Source organism: Syngnathus scovelli, chromosome 16, assembly GCF_024217435.2.
Source record: "Syngnathus scovelli strain Florida chromosome 16, RoL_Ssco_1.2, whole genome shotgun sequence".
In the NCBI taxonomy this organism is placed as follows: domain Eukaryota; kingdom Metazoa; phylum Chordata; class Actinopteri; order Syngnathiformes; family Syngnathidae; genus Syngnathus; species Syngnathus scovelli.
In genome coordinates, this window is record NC_090862.1 from 1922634 (window position 1) to 1941577 (window position 18944).

Genomic DNA, 18944 nt, shown 5'->3' on the forward strand with positions numbered 1-18944 from the left:
AAGGTCGTCTTTATAGGATTTTGTAAGGATTTGCATGTTTATTGCCAAAAATGACATCATACTTGAATATTTTCATTATCAATTGGCAATTATTTAGGATAATTATGAGGTTAGGGATTGTCATTTTCTGCGTGGGTTTGTTTGCTTACCTCCAAGATCAAGGAGGTGATGTTTTTGTTGGTTGGTTGAATTAGCATTTTTGTTTCTGTTTTCCTTTCTTTTTATTTGTCAATGCATCTGTGTATCCTCCAACACCGCGTAGCAAAAATGATGATTTTTATTGCCTTGCTTTGAATCCATTGGTCAGCAGGCAGGTCTATTAAAAAAAGCACTTCTGCTTTTGCAATTGATTTTCAACGTAAACTTTCAATCCTGAAAGAGGTTATGAGTTATTTACTTCCTGTTTTTGACTTTTAGTTCAACACAATAAAAATGGTAGTGTGGTGCCATCTTTTTATCTTGAAGTGGCATAAGGCAATTCAGACGCATAACGTCTGCACCCACAGGTTTCCCCACAGGTCTCGTGAGACCTTACCTGTATTTCATTGGCAGTTTTCAAGTGTCTGCACTCACCAGAAGCTGCTTCTCGGGTTACATAAGAAGCAGGAGAGGGAGAGGCTCTGGCCACAACTGCCCCATCCTATCTCTTTAAATGACACGGAGCCGTGCCGCTCTGCGCGTGTGCGTGCATGTGCATGCGTGCGTGTGTTTGGGGGAGAAATTACGCGAGCGCTGCTAGTGTTGTGCCGGAGGACGATCGAAAACACAACACAGGCGCCCCCGTGGTTCACCTTCAATCGCGTCGGAGAGGGAAAAAGGATTCTCATCGCTTCTCCACCTGCGTGTGAACGCGCTTTGTATTTGGACCAGCCGGCTGCTCCTTCGTCGTTTCTATGGGATCCGTGGGTGCATTGCTGGCCTCACGATAGGAAATAGCGGGCAGGGCGGCCTCCTGATCATCATTTGTTTCGCCGATTTACCAGGAGAAACGTCATCGAGTGGAAGCGTGGGGAAAATGGATTAAAAGACGACTGAATGAATTGCCATTTGAGAGGTAAGCGGGGATTGTGGATGCACAGTGGCGGGTGTGCGTGCGTGCGTGCGGCCGCACTGGCCGTGATGGGTGAAGCTGCGCTTGCTGATAGCAGCAGCAGCAGCAGCAGCAGCATCCACGCTCCACACTGCGGTCCTCCCGCTCCCCCCAAAGATGGATGAGAGCGCGCAAGGGTCTAGGGAACGGAACGGGGACAGTTCGGTGCACGGTACTAGGTGGTCCAGCCTCTTTGTGCGTCTCGGGGAGACGAAGGTGATCAGCCGCATCGAGCTGCGGCTTATTAACGAACACAGTGACGTCAGCGTCTGTGAGTGACGTAACTGCGTTTGGTTGTCATTTTGTGCAATGTGCTTTCCAGTTTTGATTGACTGGTTTTTGGGCGAGCATCCATATTCAGTGGATGGTTCTGTTAGCTAAGAAACAACATGTTGGATATTTACAGTCATTTACAGTATTGGACAATCCGGCCATATAAGAACTGATGGATAGACCATGCCTGACCATGTCGAGGGATGCACTTGAATAGCATTATCAGCATTAGATCCACTCATCAAGTCTAAATCCTTCTAAATCCCTCATTAAAGCCTGGAGGACTAGTCAACAAGAGTAACTTTGCATTAAAGGCTAGCTGCAGTCAAAAGGTGTAATCAGCTTTTGTTGACATCAACAAAGTAGTGTGTAGCCACTGTCTAATTAATGTCCTCCTACTGTGCTCGGTTGGGATGCAAATTCCTTGTAGCCACCTACACTAAATTTTCAATGCAATTTATTTGATATTTTTACACACATTTTTTTTTGCAAATCACTGTGAATTATCTACAATATTGATAAAACACAAATGATCAGTGAAGAATACTATATATTGTAAAAGCATAATGTCTATTTGTGATACAGGATATTTTGAACTTGATTTTCAATCAATGGTTTCTGGCCTATAAGAAAGAAGATTAGCAAGCATGTGTTGCTTCATGTCCAGTATCCCCTTTCGGGTGGATCAATGAGCATTATGCCATGTTCCTGCTGCAGGAAGGAAGTCAACCTTCTTAGGAGCAAAACGAAATATGCACTTTCAAATTTATTCATATTTGTATTCCATCATGGATGGATGCATGGACGGCTAAAGTTGTTTAGGATTCAGGAAATGATTTCAAATGAAATTGTGTTAACTGTAAATGTTTTCTTCAAATGCAGTGCATCAAGGCTCCATGACTGTTTACTGTATTTTTAATGTGATTACACAAGCAGAGAGGCTGCTGTGAGAGTGACTGTATTGACTTTGTATAACTACACAAGCTTTGCACATTTTCTTCAGCTCCGTTCATTACTGGGCATCGCATATTTTTACACGTTTTATATTATCGCTTTACACAGATGAATGGCCGCAGTAGGAATATAAGGTTTAATAGATGGCTGTGTTTTACAGAGGGGAAATCCAATCATACGTTTGTTTACAATTTGCCGAGACTGTACAATCTGACTGAGATTATAAATCGTTGGTGATAGGAGGCAATTTCCACGTTTCCATATATTTAAGAGTTCCATGGACGTCATGAAAAACAATGAGGATACAATGTTCTTCTATTCCCAGTTTACATTATGACCCAAATTTATATTTTAGGATTCTCTGGATCCGATGAAAAATGAATCATGTGATCTGATGATTAGATCTTGGCGCTCGATGAATAACACGGACAGAAATGTTGATTATAGAGGTGCTGAATTTGGCTGGCTGAATCATGGAAGCGAGATGGAAAATGAGTTATTCATACAGTTCCACTTCACAGCCTGGGTTGACTTGTCCTCTTAACTGACTGAGACCCTTTTGCAGGGAACCAAGCACACATCACTGGCAGTGCCACTGAGCTGGAAAGGAAGAGTTGTTTAGGTAACTCCGTTCTCGATGGGATAAACATGGTGATAGTGTCGAGCGCGGCCAGAGTGATTCATCAGGGGAGACAAACCTGTTGCCTCATTCTAAAGTGCAACGTAGCCAAAGTTTTTTTTTCCATGCTGAAAAACTACTTTTGACATTCTTAGACTAAATTACATTTAATCAAAATTTATGAAGCACATCAATTTAAATAATAAAGCAATTTTTTTTTTTTTAGGTGTACATTGAATTATAGCTATTTTCATAATGTGACATTTGTGATGGCAGTTCATTTTACATAGTGCTGACTGTAGTCGGTCTAGCAGAAAGAATTGTTGTATTATGTAATGGAGGAACGTGGTGATGCTGCAGCTGAGATAGAGCAAGGCTCCATCTGCTAAGAGATTTCTTAAAAGGTCGAAAAGGGCTCATGTTAAGGAATCGATAGCGTGAATTTAGACATGTACAAGTAGCATGTGTTTATGCAGACTCGGTTATTGTGGCAGAATAGGGCTGAGTGATGCTGTTGTGTGTGAAGCCCTAAAGCCTGGCTCTTACATAACTGATCGGCTGCTGCTGCTGCTGCTGCTGCTCTTGCTGACACAGTGGCGGGCGGGCGGCATCAGAGACAACAGGCAAGATGAGGCCATGGATCATTTAACACTCTCAGGTGTTGTCATGTTAACATGGCATCCATCACACGCCCAGAAACATATTCAAAGTAACTGTGAAGATATTTGGAATAAATCAGTGTTGATGATATTCTAATACAGTTCCGTGTTGTTGAATAGGAAAAGTCAGATTTTGATGAGGCGATTTTTATAATAACCCTGGGATTAAATAAAAATTGAAAATGAGTATACTAAGGCTGAAAAACACAAAAACTTTAAATAAATAAATAAATTTTAAAAAATTAAAAATAAATCACAGATTTTGACCAACAACCAAACCTTTTGAGCCATTTTTGTCCTAAAATTTCCAGTGCTCAAATTTTCTGTGCATCCCGACCACTAGGTGCTATTCTAGTTTTGTCTGATTTTAATATCCCATCTGTGCCTTTCTCCCCAGGTTCCCAATGTTGAACATGTCCACCCCCAGTGAGCTGAAGTCTCCCTGCGTGACTCGCAACGGCATGGTGAAGCTGCCCCCCAGCCAGCCCAACGGTCTGGGCAGTGCCAGTATCACCAAGGGCACCCCTGCTGCCAAGAACCGGCTGTGCCAGTCCTCCTCGGTTCCCTCCATACTGCCTCCTCCACCATCCTCCCACCCCTACCACCATCACCACCACTTGGACAACACGGTCATGCCGCATTCAGCGGCCTCCATTCTCGGTTGCGACCTGGAACCCGGGAAGCAGCTCGTAGGTCTCAAGTCGTCCCTCCGCCAACTCCCCCCGCTCACTCTACCCAAACCCATCCTGCTGGAGCGCCAGCTTGTCTTGGATGAGAAGCTGTTAAATCGACTACTCTGGTACTTCACCACAGCTGAAAAGTGCGTGCTGGCGCAGGTATGCAAGACATGGCGTAAGGTGCTGTATCAGCCCAAGTTCTGGGAAGGCGTCACACCCATATTGCACGCCAAGGAGCTTTATACCCTGTTGCCCAACGGAGACAAGGAGTTTGTCAGTCTTCAGGCCTTCGCCCTACGTGGATTCCAGTCTTTTTGCTTAGTGGGTGTGTCAGACCTGGACATTTGTGAGTTCATCGACAACTACCCCCTCTCCAAGAAGGGTGTACGTTCAGTCAGCCTCAAGAGGTCCACCATCACCGACGCGGGATTAGAGGTGAGTCATTCTGGCTTTGAGAATCACAATTTGTCTGATTTGAAAAGTACAGTGTTTTAAAATCAATCAATTGGCACCCTCAAAAGTTTTTAGATTTGTCCATAAATGTCACAAGATTATGCAAGGAACATTTCACCTCACTCCAAGATTCTACAATACGGCAGTAAAGCACTAATTAGTCGAAATGAAATTTCTCAAGTCGCTTCAACGTAGTTCCTTGACATCAAAATGTCACAAATTAATACTTTTATTGATTTGTCCAGAACAAATCAGTGCATTTCTCAGAAATAATACATTAGTGGTAAGTGGCAAAAACACCTGCACATAAAATTCATTAAGTCCAAATAACAAGCTAGCACAAACTGACATAATAATAAAATAATTCCATGGCCATGAACAGAAGCTTCTGAATCTTTCACACATGGCTTTTCATAGCTGCTAGGCTATTCTGGGATGAGTGGATGGTTGCCATGGTGAACGCTGGAACTGTTGCCTGCATGATCTACAGTTTACATAGCGTGTATGGACTTTGCTGTTTTTGCATTACCGATTGATCGTGCCTTAAACAGACACTAACCGAGTATATTTACAGCATCTTTAAAAACTTTTATATTGCATCCCAATTATATGCGTCATTTGTATCGCAGGTGATGTTGGAGCAGATGCAGGGTCTGATGCATCTGGAGCTGTCAGGGTGCAACGACTTCACGGAAGCTGGCCTGTGGTCCAGTCTAAACGCCCGCTTAACATCACTCAGTGTCAGCGACTGCATCAACGTCGCGGATGACGCCATCGCTGCCATCTCACAGCTCCTACCCAACCTATCGGAGCTGAGCCTGCAGGCCTATCATGTGACTGACACAGCCATGGCCTACTTCACTGCCAAACAGGTGGGGTTGAAAATTGACACCCTAAAATTCTCCCATAATAATTTCATGATCTAACCAGCATCTCCTCGCTTGTGTAGGGCTACACCACCCACACTCTGCGGCTTCACTCGTGTTGGGAGATCACCAATCACGGCGTGGTAAATATGGTGCACAGCCTACCCAACTTGACGGCACTCAGCCTTTCCGGCTGCTCCAAAATCACTGACGACGGTGTGGAGCTAGTGGCGGAGAACCTGCGGAAGCTCCGCAGCTTGGACTTGTCATGGTGCCCCCGAATCACTGACATGGCCCTGGAGTACATTGCTTGTGACTTGCATAAATTGGAGGAACTAGTCCTTGACAGGTCAGTGTGGGTGATTTGTAGTGACGAAAAATGCGTCAATGTTACAATTTACAGTCATATTTCTAATATTTGACTTGAATTGATTAGTTATGTAAATATTGAGATCCAACGACAAAACATATCCCTGGGTGATTAGCCAATAAATTAAACAAAAAAAATAATTCAACCTGACACGATACATTGCAAACACTTTTTCATCCTCCCACTGTAATAATCGGCATTTCTTGAATATTTTTTTTTTCGTTCCATGTGACATGCAAGTAGGCGGACATTTATTGCACAGCGGGGGGTTTTTTCTTCAGCCCAGCGATGCCAGAAATATTAATTTCAAGAAAACAACCCATTTTACTTTGCATCTACTTAGCTACATTTATTATCACGATTGTCATGGCAACAATAGGCAAGAAACTACTTTTATATTGAAAGTCTTCTTATAAAGCATTTTAGTCGCAATATATTGAAATTGAAAATTGAAATAGTAAAAGCTTTCCCACTCCTCGTTTTATTTTGTTTACATGGGTGACTAATTAATATATGTAGAAACTATTATGCATTATGTCCGGCCCAATGGCCTTTTATAAATGAGTGACTTACTCATACTTCCAGTAGATAGTAGACACACGCACACACACAAAGAGGACAATATAACACCACAATAGTCCCTACAGATTCTTGTCATTATAACACACAGCGCTGGAGCCGGGAAGTGGATGAAGGGCAAAATATCCCAGTGAGAGCAGAGCTTTGTACTGGTGCCGTCGGTATTCTGCTGAGCCCCGCTGAAAAAGGCTAGACTCATCAAATGTACATTCCGTGGATAAATCGAACATTTATGGAACATTATCTGGCGATTCGGTTTGAACAAAAGGGAAAGCAAAACTGCAAGTTGTAAACATCTAACCATCTGTCCCATTTCTATACGGCTTGACCTCATTTGGGCCACGGGTGAGCTGAAGCCTATACAATCGGACTTTGGGTGAGAGGCCTCGTACACGCTTGGACTGTTCACCAGCTAATTGTAGACAAACAACCATTCACGATCACATTTGGAGTCTTCAAATACAACGGGATTCTGGGTTGTTTTCCTAGCTGTGAATTTTGAGCAGATTGAATTACTTTTACCCAAGCAGATTGAGCCATAAGATCTAACCACAAATGAATTGTTTTGATTTAATTTTTGTGCATAATAAATTGAAATGGAATGTGCTTTCTTTTTAGGTGTGTACGGATCACCGACACAGGTCTGGGATATTTGTCCACAATGTCATCATTGCGGAGCCTCTATCTGCGCTGGTGTTGTCAGGTAACAAAATATACACACAACATTTGAGTTACTGTTCATTATCCCATGCAATTTTTGTGTGTGACACACTCAGGTGCAGGATTTTGGTCTGCAGCATTTGTTTGGAATGAGGAGCCTTCGTCTACTCTCTCTAGCAGGTATGCTTTGTTCCGAGTTCTGGTTTGAATATGATCTGATATTTCTGGGAAGATATGTGAATTATGAATGAACTGTCAGTTTGGATGATGGATAAGATACATAGCTGCGTCATCAGTTCATGGTGGTCCCATATGACGTTTGGAATTTATGAATGGCACACAATGACCACTATTAAAAACACCGTACCCACACCGCCACCTAGCGGCCACTTTTAAGCAATAAAAAATAATAATCTTGGAAATATTCCTGCTGATTATAAAGTAAACTTCCACTAGTCACCAGGGACCAAAACTGAACTCCACCATGAATAGAGAACATTTGTTGACACCCCAAAAAAGGTGATTGCACCAAAGCACTACTTTTTGCCTACTTTAAGCAAAAATGTGCATCTTAACAAAATAAGTGAGCTGGCAAATGTTGAGCATTTGAAGTCGCCAGATTTAAACCAATGAGTGTCCCTCCTCTAGGTTGCCCCCTACTGACCACCACCGGCCTATCAGGCCTCATTCAGCTGCAGGATCTGGAGGAGCTGGAACTGACCAACTGCCCGGGAGCCACGGCCGAGCTCTTCAATTACTACTCGCAACACCTGCCGCGCTGCATGGTTATCGAATAAAACCCACCATCCCACCCTGGGCAACCAACCGCAATACTTCCACCTCGTTACTCTTCCTCACTCTGGTCAAATGCCAGCCAGGATACAGAACATTGCTCCTCATCTCCTGGCACCTCCACCCCACCCGCCCATCTTCTTCCACACCCCATTGAGTTTTGGCAGGAGGGGAAGACAACCGGGTGCTCCACGAGCGGATGGGGTTCGTTCGGCGAAGGAGATACTGCGGCTTGCTATGACGTCTTGTCTGGCCATCAATTTCTTTTCGGAAGGAGGTTTCAGACAATAAACTTGGATGCAGCTGATTGCAGCTGTGACAAAGTGGTATTAGAAAAACACAAATACGGACTTTTTGTGTTCCTGTTTTGGTGGAACTCACACATGTGCTTATTATACACTTTAACCACACTCACACAGTGTATGTGGTCAGTGAAACAAGACCATGAGTACTAACAGATTTTTTTTCATCACGATGTAAAATAGTCATTTTTTTTTTCTCCTCCAAGCTTCAGTGTTCAGACACAAACCAGCCGGTGATGAAATCCGACGTCTCGGATGGAACTTCTCTTTTTTCCTCCCTCTTTGTGCGTGTGATGTGTGTGTCATGATTCCATAGGTTCCTTTTTTTTTTTTTTTCGGGGGGGATACCACCACCTCTTTTTTTTCATGAAACATTTGCAAAACAACTGTTTACATCGTTTGTCATTTTTGTTGGACTTGCACGCTCGACTGACTCGTTTCACATTTCCTCACTTTTTCTTTTTCCGCAAAACGGTGAAATTCTAGTTCTAGATCAGACGCTGTTGTACACTATCGCTTTTGTGTCTTTAAAAGTTAGTCGGAGAAGCAGTGGAAGAGTGAAGAAAGAGTTTTACTTTTTTGCTGGAGAAATTTTACTGACGGTTAAGTGCTTTTTGCCTTGAAAGGTTTCACGCTTGCAAGGCTGTTGGCTGCCTTGAAATGTTTCAGTCGGATGACAAAACTATTTCTGGAGTGAAGGGATGTTGAATTTTGGAACTTCACTTCAAATTGTGGTTGAAACACATTGATGGTTTAGTCTTTCTATTTGCAAGTGTGTGTTTCAAGAGGTGAACATGAATTGTGGACCCCCCCGCAGGGTCAGATAACTTTATGTAAAGTCAGGGGATTTCAATACAGTATTTATTAACTCCGTCGAGGAGGATTTTTTTTGTTTATTTGTTTTGGGGTGCTGGTCTGTCAGCGGGCTCACTCACAAATTACCCGGCAAATTTTAAGACGACATGCTCTTAAGGTGTATCCATGAAAATATTAAGAACTAGTCATGGTCAAGATAATAAAACAACATTGAAACAAACAAATGTAGTAAATTAGCTTAAACCAGAGTTAAAGACAAATTTACAGATGCCTTTTAGGTTATAGTTTGGCATCAAAAATTGTGAATGACTGAGTTCAGATAAACCACAACCAAAGAGTGAACACACAATGAATCCCCAAAATAGATTGGAAAATAGAAATAGTTCCAGCCTGCTCTCAAAAAACTAAATATGTAATAAGAAAAGTACCATAATATTTGAATACGTTTTAAAAGCCACTTGCTGTCGAGTGAAAATGACATCTCAGGTCACAACCAATCACGGCTTAGCTTCAGAAAACTGGTGAGCTGTGATTAGACAAAAACGGGTGGATTTTGTCTCTTTAATTCATATTCTACAAATTAAACATTATTGAGAACACGAGTGGGAGTGGAATTAAAGAAAAAAATCAGCAAAAAACAGTACGTACCTTGAAAAACTGCTGCAATGCAACAAGTTGGTAATCCAGGAAAACCATTAAAAGGCATCTGGTAATTTGTCGGACTGAAAAATATTGTTCCTAGAAAATAAAAGCATTTCAAAGGGAATATTTATTTTTATAGCATTGGTTTGATATTACAAGAAGATTTAAGATGCCTGACAGTGAGCCACACTGCTACTTTTTTTTTTCTTTTTTTTTTGCTTGTAATGTGTCATCCGACGTGCTTACTGCCAACTGGAAGGACTGGCTCAGTAAAAGTCAGTGTTAGGTTGTGCCAAATAAATCTGCAGCACCATGCGTTGCTGCTTTGCCTCATACGTGGACTGTACAGGGGCGGACGATGCATGTTTTTAGTTGCTCTGCTTCTATATTTCAAGAAGGCTGTCCCTTCATCTGTTCATTGTACATATTTATTTATCTATTTATTTAAATTAATTTGGGTCTCACCTATATGGTTTATTTATTGAGAGACATTGCTTCAAATTTGCGATGATTGCTGTTTTAGATTTCATTTCCCCATCCGGCATTTCAACCCGTAAAATAAATATTTGACCTAGTGCTAACATTCACTGTCATCACTGTCTTGAATGTGGCAGGAAAAAAAAAAAAAGTGTCTCATATTTACCTTTGTTATGGCTAACAAATGTTTACACTATACTACTATTAAATAATTAAGGGCAAAATTTATGATTTGGTCATGCAAAATGAATTCTATGGAAGCTTATTAATGACAAAAAATGTTTTAATCTTGACCAGAACTAATTTGTGAAGTGTGTTTATCATGTCATCATTCGGATCACAGGACATTTATCAAAGGATTTTAATAACTCTTATCTATTTGGTGTTATGATTTTGATTAAATCTTAATATGTCTATCATATTCTATACACACAACCAAAACACTTTCATCAGATTGATTGATCATCAGATTGATAAAAGTCATTTTCTCATGTCTTATAAGCAAATGACTGGGAGTGACAGATTTAAATATAATATATAAGTCCTAGCAGAAAATGGTTAAACATGAATTGTAAATATATATAAAGTATATGATATAACCTTTGTTTTTATGTCATAAAAATACAAGCAAATGTAGTACAGTTCATATTCCTGGACACAACATTGTCTGTAATGAGCTTCCATAGGTTCAAGTGCAAGTTTACATATCATAAATATATATGTACAGTCAGGCATTTCAAATCGAAGACCACGGTACATTAGATAAGAAACATTTTCAAACAAACAGACAACTGTAAATGTCAATTCTACTGCTGTCTACAGTCTTTGTATACATCTGTCACCATTTTGTTACAACCCTTGTACGGCACAAATTTCAACAGTCAAATAAATATAGACCGTTTACTGATAATAAAAATAATAATGCATTGTGTGTACTTTCTTGGTATTTAGCTTTTTTTGTAATATTGGCTAATTGTTAACTTACCTCTTGACATAGTTGACAAGCAGCTGAAGTTTCTTGAAGTACTGAAGCATTCTATCAAGAAGCAGCCATCATGCTATGCTATGGCTCTAAAAATAAAATAAAATAAATTTCTTAGACACAATCTACAGCCATCATAATTGTTCACCAATGGAAGGGGACTTGTTGACTTACCTATTTAGATAGTGACAGGTAGCTGAAGCTTCTTGAAGTACTCATGAAGCAGCAATCATGCTAAGCTATGGCTTCAAAATGGCTTTAAAAATAAAATATACAAATAGCTCTAAAAATAAAATATACAAATTGTCTTGGACACAATCTACAGCCATCATCATTTTTTCACCAATTTGAAGGGGACATTGACGCCTCTATTAGCTTACACCACCTTTCTGAATTACAAAATAAATGACACTAAACTCAAGGGGGAAAAAACAAAAACTGGTTCTCTAAAATCAAGTGACGTAACACGGCTGTACTTAGACTTAACCGCTAGAGGGCAGTAGAGGACAGGTTTTTAAATGTCTAAATTACATTAATTTTATATACGCCCTAAAGATTGCTGGGTTGAAAAAACAACTCAATTTGGGTCACAAATTGCACTTAGGAAACTGGGTTAATTTGACCCATGTTTTGTGCAAAACAACTCAGGAAGGTGAATCAATTTGATTCCTGGACTGCTTTCCAAAAAAACAATTAAATTTAAAAAATTGGACAAACAATGTGGGTATGTATATATATATATATAACTGTGCTTCTAGACATTTTTCATTTATTTATATGACCAAGTAGTTGATAAAAACATTAATTTTCCCTTGTTTTTTTTCCATGGCTGTATATATGTACTTATATATGGTGTATTTTTTTTTTCATCACTTAGTCCTCAACTTGTATGTTGAGCAGGAATCCCAAAGCATATGGCTTCTCCTTCTCCAAAACATGACCGCCACTCATCAAGAGACACACGCTCGTTTGCACACAGAGTGATCCTGACAGCACAGTGAGCCTCATAGCGTGAGAAGGTTGAGGAAGTGGCTGGTGTGAGAAGCCCGTCACCGCAGCTCTGTGGCAATGTTTACACACCAGCCTCGTGTCGGCCTCCTTCGCTTCTCAGTTATGACCCGCTGTCAACTTCCACTGCACTTTCATAACACTGTGGCATTTCTTTCAAACTCCCACAATATATTTTGAAATTTTGAAATGAACAGTAGTAGTTGCAGCAGAATGATTTATTTTTTTGGGTGCAATAAAACATTAATGGACAAAATGCAAAAAACTGCTTCTCACAAATATATGATGCAGATGGAGCATGCAACCCTCCTGCGAGGGTTACCTCGGGTCATGCGAGAGCAGCGGAACTGCAAAACAAGAAAAAGTTGAAGTGTGAGGATGGCAGCAACATGTGCCGAGTGTGTGTGTGTGTTCATGCGTGTGTGTCCAATGAGTAAAGCGTGACTGCTTTATTTTTAAATCTTGCAAGGTAACGTGTGTTAACGTCACACGTCATTAAGACGGCAATGGCGAGATTAATGAAAAAAAACAACAAGGTTTTTTTTAATCTGTTCATAAACAGCACCGACACTGTGTTCCACGACACACACTCAGTGCCCAGCAACTGAATGTAATCCGGACTGACAGCTAGCCTTCACGCTTGAATACACCTCGCCTCTCAAAATGGATGCAGAAGGAGCGTTTTAGATGCACACACACCAACTAAATGGACTCTCTGTCTAGTGCAGCTGAGAAGCCCGAATGTGATCAGGGAATTAGGAAGTGGGTGAGTAGTTGCATGTGGATTAGGAGGACAGATGGACAGACAGACGCACAGAGTAAGTCGGACAAAATTAAAAAAGGTGGTCCAGAGGAAAATGTCTTGCTCGGTGAAGTAGCATGCCAAACATGGCCTCAGCAACTGGTGGTCACATGCTAGCAAGGAAATTCGGAGGTGTCAAAATGAATGTCAAATTAATCGGCTGGTATTTTAATCGAGTTCTTGTTTAGTGACAATTTTTAAGAAAATATTGTAAAATATTTTAATTTCTTCTGATTGTGATTTTTATAGTTCTTTATGAAAGCAGTTTTGTGGTTTTTTTTTAAATAAGACATTTGCAAACCCACATTGTGTTTTAATAACTAAATATTAGCAAATAAAACAAATTGACTAGTCATTGGAGAGAAAAAAATGTAACACATAATGTCAATAAAAACACTGCTCATTGTGCATGACAACTAAAATATTTTTATTTCTTCTGATTGTGATTTCTATAGTTCTTTATGAAAGCAGATTTGTGTTTTTTTTTAAATAAGACATTTGCAAACACACATTGTGTATTTTAATCACAAAATATTAGCAAATAAAATAAATTGACTGCTAAAATAAAAATAAAAGCACTCCTCATTGTGCATGACAACTAAATCCCCATATCTGAGTGTTTACAACCCACCAGCAAAACGTTTCAAATCTTCCCCCTCGCTTATTTTCAAACGCAGAGTACGACAAGCCAAAATAAGACGCAGCGAAGCGGGGGTGGAGATAAGACAGAGCCAGAAATGATTTAGAGCGCAGTTGAATTATGATCAGCGACGTTGAGGTGTGATGTAGTGTTCGGGGTGGAGGAATCGGGGGGCCTTCTTAGCAAAGATTGAATGTCGTTTAATGCAGGAGTGAGTGGGGTAATGATGTCATGGCTGCTACATGGCGGACTATATATGTGACGCATAGCTCATAAGGATGTCATCCTTGCTGAATGACAAGTATGGGATTAATGCCGAGTGAATACTAAAAGCTGCAAAGAGCTGAGCTGGCTAATGACTGGGTGTCACCGTAATGGTTGTCTCTATGGTTGCTCTGCTTCTATGGGACACTTAACTCTTCATCACTCTAGTTCCTCTTCCTCCTTGCCATTGCGTGACCTTCCTACAGAGGTGCAAAAGCAATTTGGCTAATCATGTTCGTCTCGCCGGCTTTTGATGTAACCTTGAAGCGATATGTTGACAATCATTTTTTAAAATCCCCCCCCAAAAAGATGCTCGTTATTTCAATTACAAGAGATGAGAGAGAGTAGCTGAAGTTATCGAGGTGCTTAAGATTTGAAGGCAATGGGCTGTGACTGAGTAGAATAAATAGATGTTCATATGCTGTGGAGCTTTGAAGATAAATCTTGCTTCCAGAAATGGAGCCGTTTCTTTGGGCTTATCATACTTGTCAGCGCAGAGTGCGTCGGTCGGCTCTATCAGTCAAGCCTGGAAGTATCATAATAATACTGCAATGTTTTGCCAACAAAAATGATAGTGTCACAATTTTGATTGATTACACTGTAGCAGTATTATTATCTCACTCAGGTCACACAATTTGAATTCTCGTTTTTATTCTCTTCAAAATTCATCAAGCTCTATTACATTTTCGATTAATTTCTATTAAAATTAAATGTGGAAAGCAGATATTTCTAAAAGTATTATCAAATGATGAAGCTAGTTTAGATGTTTTGTTTTTGTTGGAGTTTCATTATGCTTATTGGCACCTCGGACAAAAGGCCACACAAGACAAATAAGAAAAAAATAAATCTCCTTTTTTTAGAATATAGACTAGTGTGCAAGAGAGCAACATCAGCTTTCGGCAATTCAGCTACTCACCAATTTGCCTTTTTCCTGTGCCGCTGTTTTTGTGTGAACTGTGCCGCGATGGAATGGGGAACAAAGTCAACCTGGCAATTTCCTTGCTTTTTAGTTAGTACTAAGGGCAGGATGGCGCCTGTGTAAACACCCTAGACTTTTCCTGTCCTATTGTGTCCTTTTTAAAAAGTATTTTATACATTATGTTTTCATTTGCTAGACTTCCATGTAGGTTCACTTTCCACTCAGCGACTGTGAATGCCAGTGTGAAGGATTCTTTGTATCGGGTTCTTTGTATCGGATTCTTTGTATCGGATTCTTTGTATCGGATTCTTGTCTGGATGGATGGATGGATGGATGGATGGATGGATGGATGGATGGATGGATGGATGGATGGATGGATGGATGGATGGATGGATGGATGGATGGATGGATGGATGGATGGATGGATGGATGGATGGATGGATGGATGGATGGATGGATGGATGGATGGGCAGATGGTTGGATGGACGTTCTAAGATCTTTTCTTGATCCACAACACACATGTGAAAGCAGTAAGCCATCCATCATGCATGCTGCTATTTCATGGTTATCATCAGCCACGGCTAAAGCCATTAGCCCAAAGACATTATCTGCAGCCATCATCAAAGCTATTAACTCCTCTTTCTACTAAAAGGCTACTGTCCCTCACGAAGACTCGTTAAGGTGAGGTATGGAGAGATGCAGCGACAGCCGGGAAATGAGGAAAGAGGGGTGGGGGGGGCGAGATGGTTGCGAGAAATACAGATAGACTGAACGCGAGCAAGCAGTAAAGATCGGAATGGAGGCGTTCCATCATTCTAATCGTTCATGCTGTCGTTTCCTTCCACTCGTTGGACGTAGGATATATAAAATCTCCAAAGTTGTTATGCAGACAAACTGAATAATTAGCAGTGATTTGTGTACGTCTGTTGATACTTTCATTTATATTCCACGTTCCTATCATCAAGTGAGAGACATAAACTCCCAGAAAAAAGCACACACACTGGATGTCAATAGGATTATTCGTGAGCCTGCATCGGCTGCTCGCTATGTAGGCCAAGAGAAGAAAAAAAAAAAAGGAAGCAAGCGAGGCATGTGCCTGTATTGTTAATAATTCAACGGCTTTTTTTTCTCCTTTCTCCGCCTCCATCTTGCACGGATGACACAGACTTGAACATAAAGAGAGTCGAATCCACCGCAGTCCCTGGTGTATGTTTTTCTCACCTCGGATAACCTCACACTTGGCAAATCGATTGCGGCGAAAAGAGTATTTTCAATGAGGAATAAAAATTCCTACACAATTATTGTTACGTTTGAGGAACAAAGTGAAAAGAGGAAGCCTCCATGATATTTTGGAGAAGGACGGTCATTCTTAATGACTGCCACTCATACGCAAAGGGGAAGACTTGCACAACCTCACACGTGTGGTAGTGACACACACACACACACACGCAGGCTGGTGACACAAGATTTCCTGAGGTAGGTGTAAGAAAAAGGAAGAAGAGAAAATATACAAGCTGCAGAGACTTATGGGAATGTTCAGTTTGGATTTCTTCACTTTGGGCAAAAGAATGAATCTACTTCATTTTATCACACCAATGGAGACTTTGCACCAGGTAGGAGAGGAAAAGGGGAGGGGCCTCGGATAAAGATAGGAAGGCCAAGCTGCATATCTTAAAACAATAGGAGAGCTGTCACACATCGGGATTCCCCGACATTTCCCAGTTCGGTGAGGTCGACAGCGACAGAAACATAAAGCGCGTTGTTTGTCGTGTGCAGCCATGAGGCACTTGAACTTTTCTCTGTGTCTATTTTTTTTTTTTATTCTAACTTATTATAATGACATGAAAAATTGAGAAAAAAAATCAACACGGTGTAACTTTTTTAAGCAGAATCAAAAACGATGAGACCATTGAGTCTGGCTTGTTTCAGGGTGTTTTGACCTTACACAACTGGCCAAGTGTTTCATCACAAAAAAATCACACACACACACACACACACACACACACAAAAATAACTTTAGCCACGTTATTGCCACTGCACATCCCAGCGCCAGTGCAGTAATGGGGTTATAGACTGCTGGCTGGTTTTGTCTTTTGGCCCACAGACCCAAATTTCCTGCCCTCATTTTTGTATAGCATAGCCCCAGTTCGTCGTTGCCTTTTTGATATGCTTGGCTGGTCAGATTTGGGTGTTTTGTTCTTTTTATTTGTCCAATTTAGCTTCCGGGATCAACTAAAACTTAACATTGCTTATTGATAAAATGTAGCATACTCTGTAATGATTACTGAAAAATGAGAAATGGGTTGAAAACAGAAGTAACCAATGCTGGTTCCCATTCTGCACAATAAACACTGTGCGTGTGTAGTTGTGAAAAACATTACACAATTAAATCTGAAAAGTAGATTAAGAAATGTTGGGAAATGCCATGTTGCAAATGTATCGCAAATACTTGAAATGAACTGTTACGCAATACTAATTATTATTAAAAATAAAAAATGGTTGGATTTGTGTGAAGTCAACCGTGGATTCGATACATTAATGTCAACGTGCATGAACGCTGTACTTTTCTTTTTTTTTTTCTTTTTTTACCTTAGGCACACTGTCATAATGTTTGCCTTTTGTCAGCCTTCTGTTTCTGTTGACCATTGCTATTTTTACATCTTCGCATTAACTGGAATATTGCCATTTTTCTCGTCCTTGTCCCCGCTGCCTCTTCTCGACGCTGTCTTTGAAAAGTTTAACCTACTTACGGCACAGATGTCTGATAAATAATGGAGGAGAGACAGTTACTATCAACGTCTCCATCAGCAGGAACCCATTTTTGTTCTCTTCTTCTCTCACATTCCCTCAAGCCTTAGTTTAATGTTATTATATTGTGTTCCTGCCTTATTCCAGCTGAACTCTCCTGTTTCTGTGTCCTTTGTAAGTGTATTAGGTCAAAAGAACAAGAAAATATAGATCCTCCAAGCCTAATTTAATAGTTTGATTGTGCCCCAAGACTTATACAAGTCAAACTTTTTTACATTGTCCATGGCACAGGACCAAATTACATTTGAAAAAAAAAAAAAATCAGAAAAGGTCAAAAGAATGTAATATAAAAAACATTTTGTGACCATGGCCTGTGTGCTCCATGACACTTTATGAGACACCCACAAATAAATGTATAAAAAATTTGGCAAAGGCAGGTACTTGCTTATCGCTTTAAATAATGTTTGAGGTGAATTATGAGGTTGTAGATTAAAATTCTTGGCTCTGGTCTTCATGTGTGGAGTTTCCAGGTTCTTCCTGAGATAGCCTGTGTGGAATTAATATGCGGAAAGAGGGTTTTTTTTTTCTCCCCAAAACATAGTTAGTGTGGACATAGATTTATTTTTTACCATTCTATTATGGGAAATGTGTCATTTTGAAATTACAGTACAATTACAGATAGATAGATAGATAGATAGATAGATAGATAGATAGATAGATAGATAGATAGATAGATAGATAGATAGATAGATAGATAGATAGATAGATAGATAGATAGATAGATAGATAGATAGATAGATAGATAGATAGAAACAATTGCCCCCATCCACTCCTTCATCTTTATGCAAAGTGTTTCCATCCTCTTTGCTCATTTTCACCACACACTTTCCCCAGCGGTTTCCATAGATTTAATGTCCGCATCGATTAACAGGCAGAGATGAATGTGATGTGTTTCCCCTTTCAATGTTCATATTTTAACCAGCAGCTAATCAATAAAGGGAGGCCTTGAGGCAAGAGCATTGATTTTTTTTTCATGTGAAAAAGATTTGAGCCTTCATGTGTGTGTTTTTTGTGCGCTAGACATAAGACATAAAGGATGTCCATGTTTGCCTGTAGCATTTACAGTTTTACAGTTGTATGCCTGATCATCAGATCAATGGATACGGTATACGGTTCTGAATTTATACACTTTTGTCTGTTTTTGTTTCTCTTTATAATATTGAAATATTGAAGGAAAACAAATTTGTTTTCAAAATTCTATTCAAAAAGTGAAATTCATTGTACATTCACCAGAATGAAATATTTTCCAAATTTCATCTTGCATAATAATGATAATATATTTTCAAATTTCA

General features: G+C 40.1%; 1 protein-coding gene across 1 annotated transcript; it reads left to right on the forward strand.

Moving 5' to 3' along the window:
* The first annotated feature begins 629 nt into the window (after positions 1-629).
* Positions 630-11164, forward strand: fbxl16 (F-box and leucine-rich repeat protein 16). The gene is made up of 7 exons (XM_049743909.1): positions 630-1054; positions 3993-4707; positions 5355-5597; positions 5675-5940; positions 7159-7243; positions 7317-7380; positions 7849-11164. The coding sequence occupies exons 2-7, from the start codon at positions 4000-4002 to the stop codon at positions 7995-7997; spliced, it is 1515 nt and encodes a 504-aa protein (XP_049599866.1). The 5' UTR covers positions 630-1054; positions 3993-3999; the 3' UTR covers positions 7998-11164.
* The last annotated feature ends 7780 nt before the right edge of the window (positions 11165-18944 follow it).

Bases quoted from the DNA above. Each gene is read 5' to 3' on its own strand.
- fbxl16 (XM_049743909.1), top strand. From the start codon at position 4,000: ATGTTGAACATGTCCACCCCCAGTGAGCTGAAGTCTCCCTGCGTGACT. The intron at 5,941-7,158 runs GTCAGTGTGGGT...CTTTCTTTTTAG, and splicing joins GAGGAACTAGTCCTTGACAG to GTGTGTACGGATCACCGACA. The intron at 7,381-7,848 runs GTATGCTTTGTT...TCCCTCCTCTAG, and splicing joins TCGTCTACTCTCTCTAGCAG to GTTGCCCCCTACTGACCACC.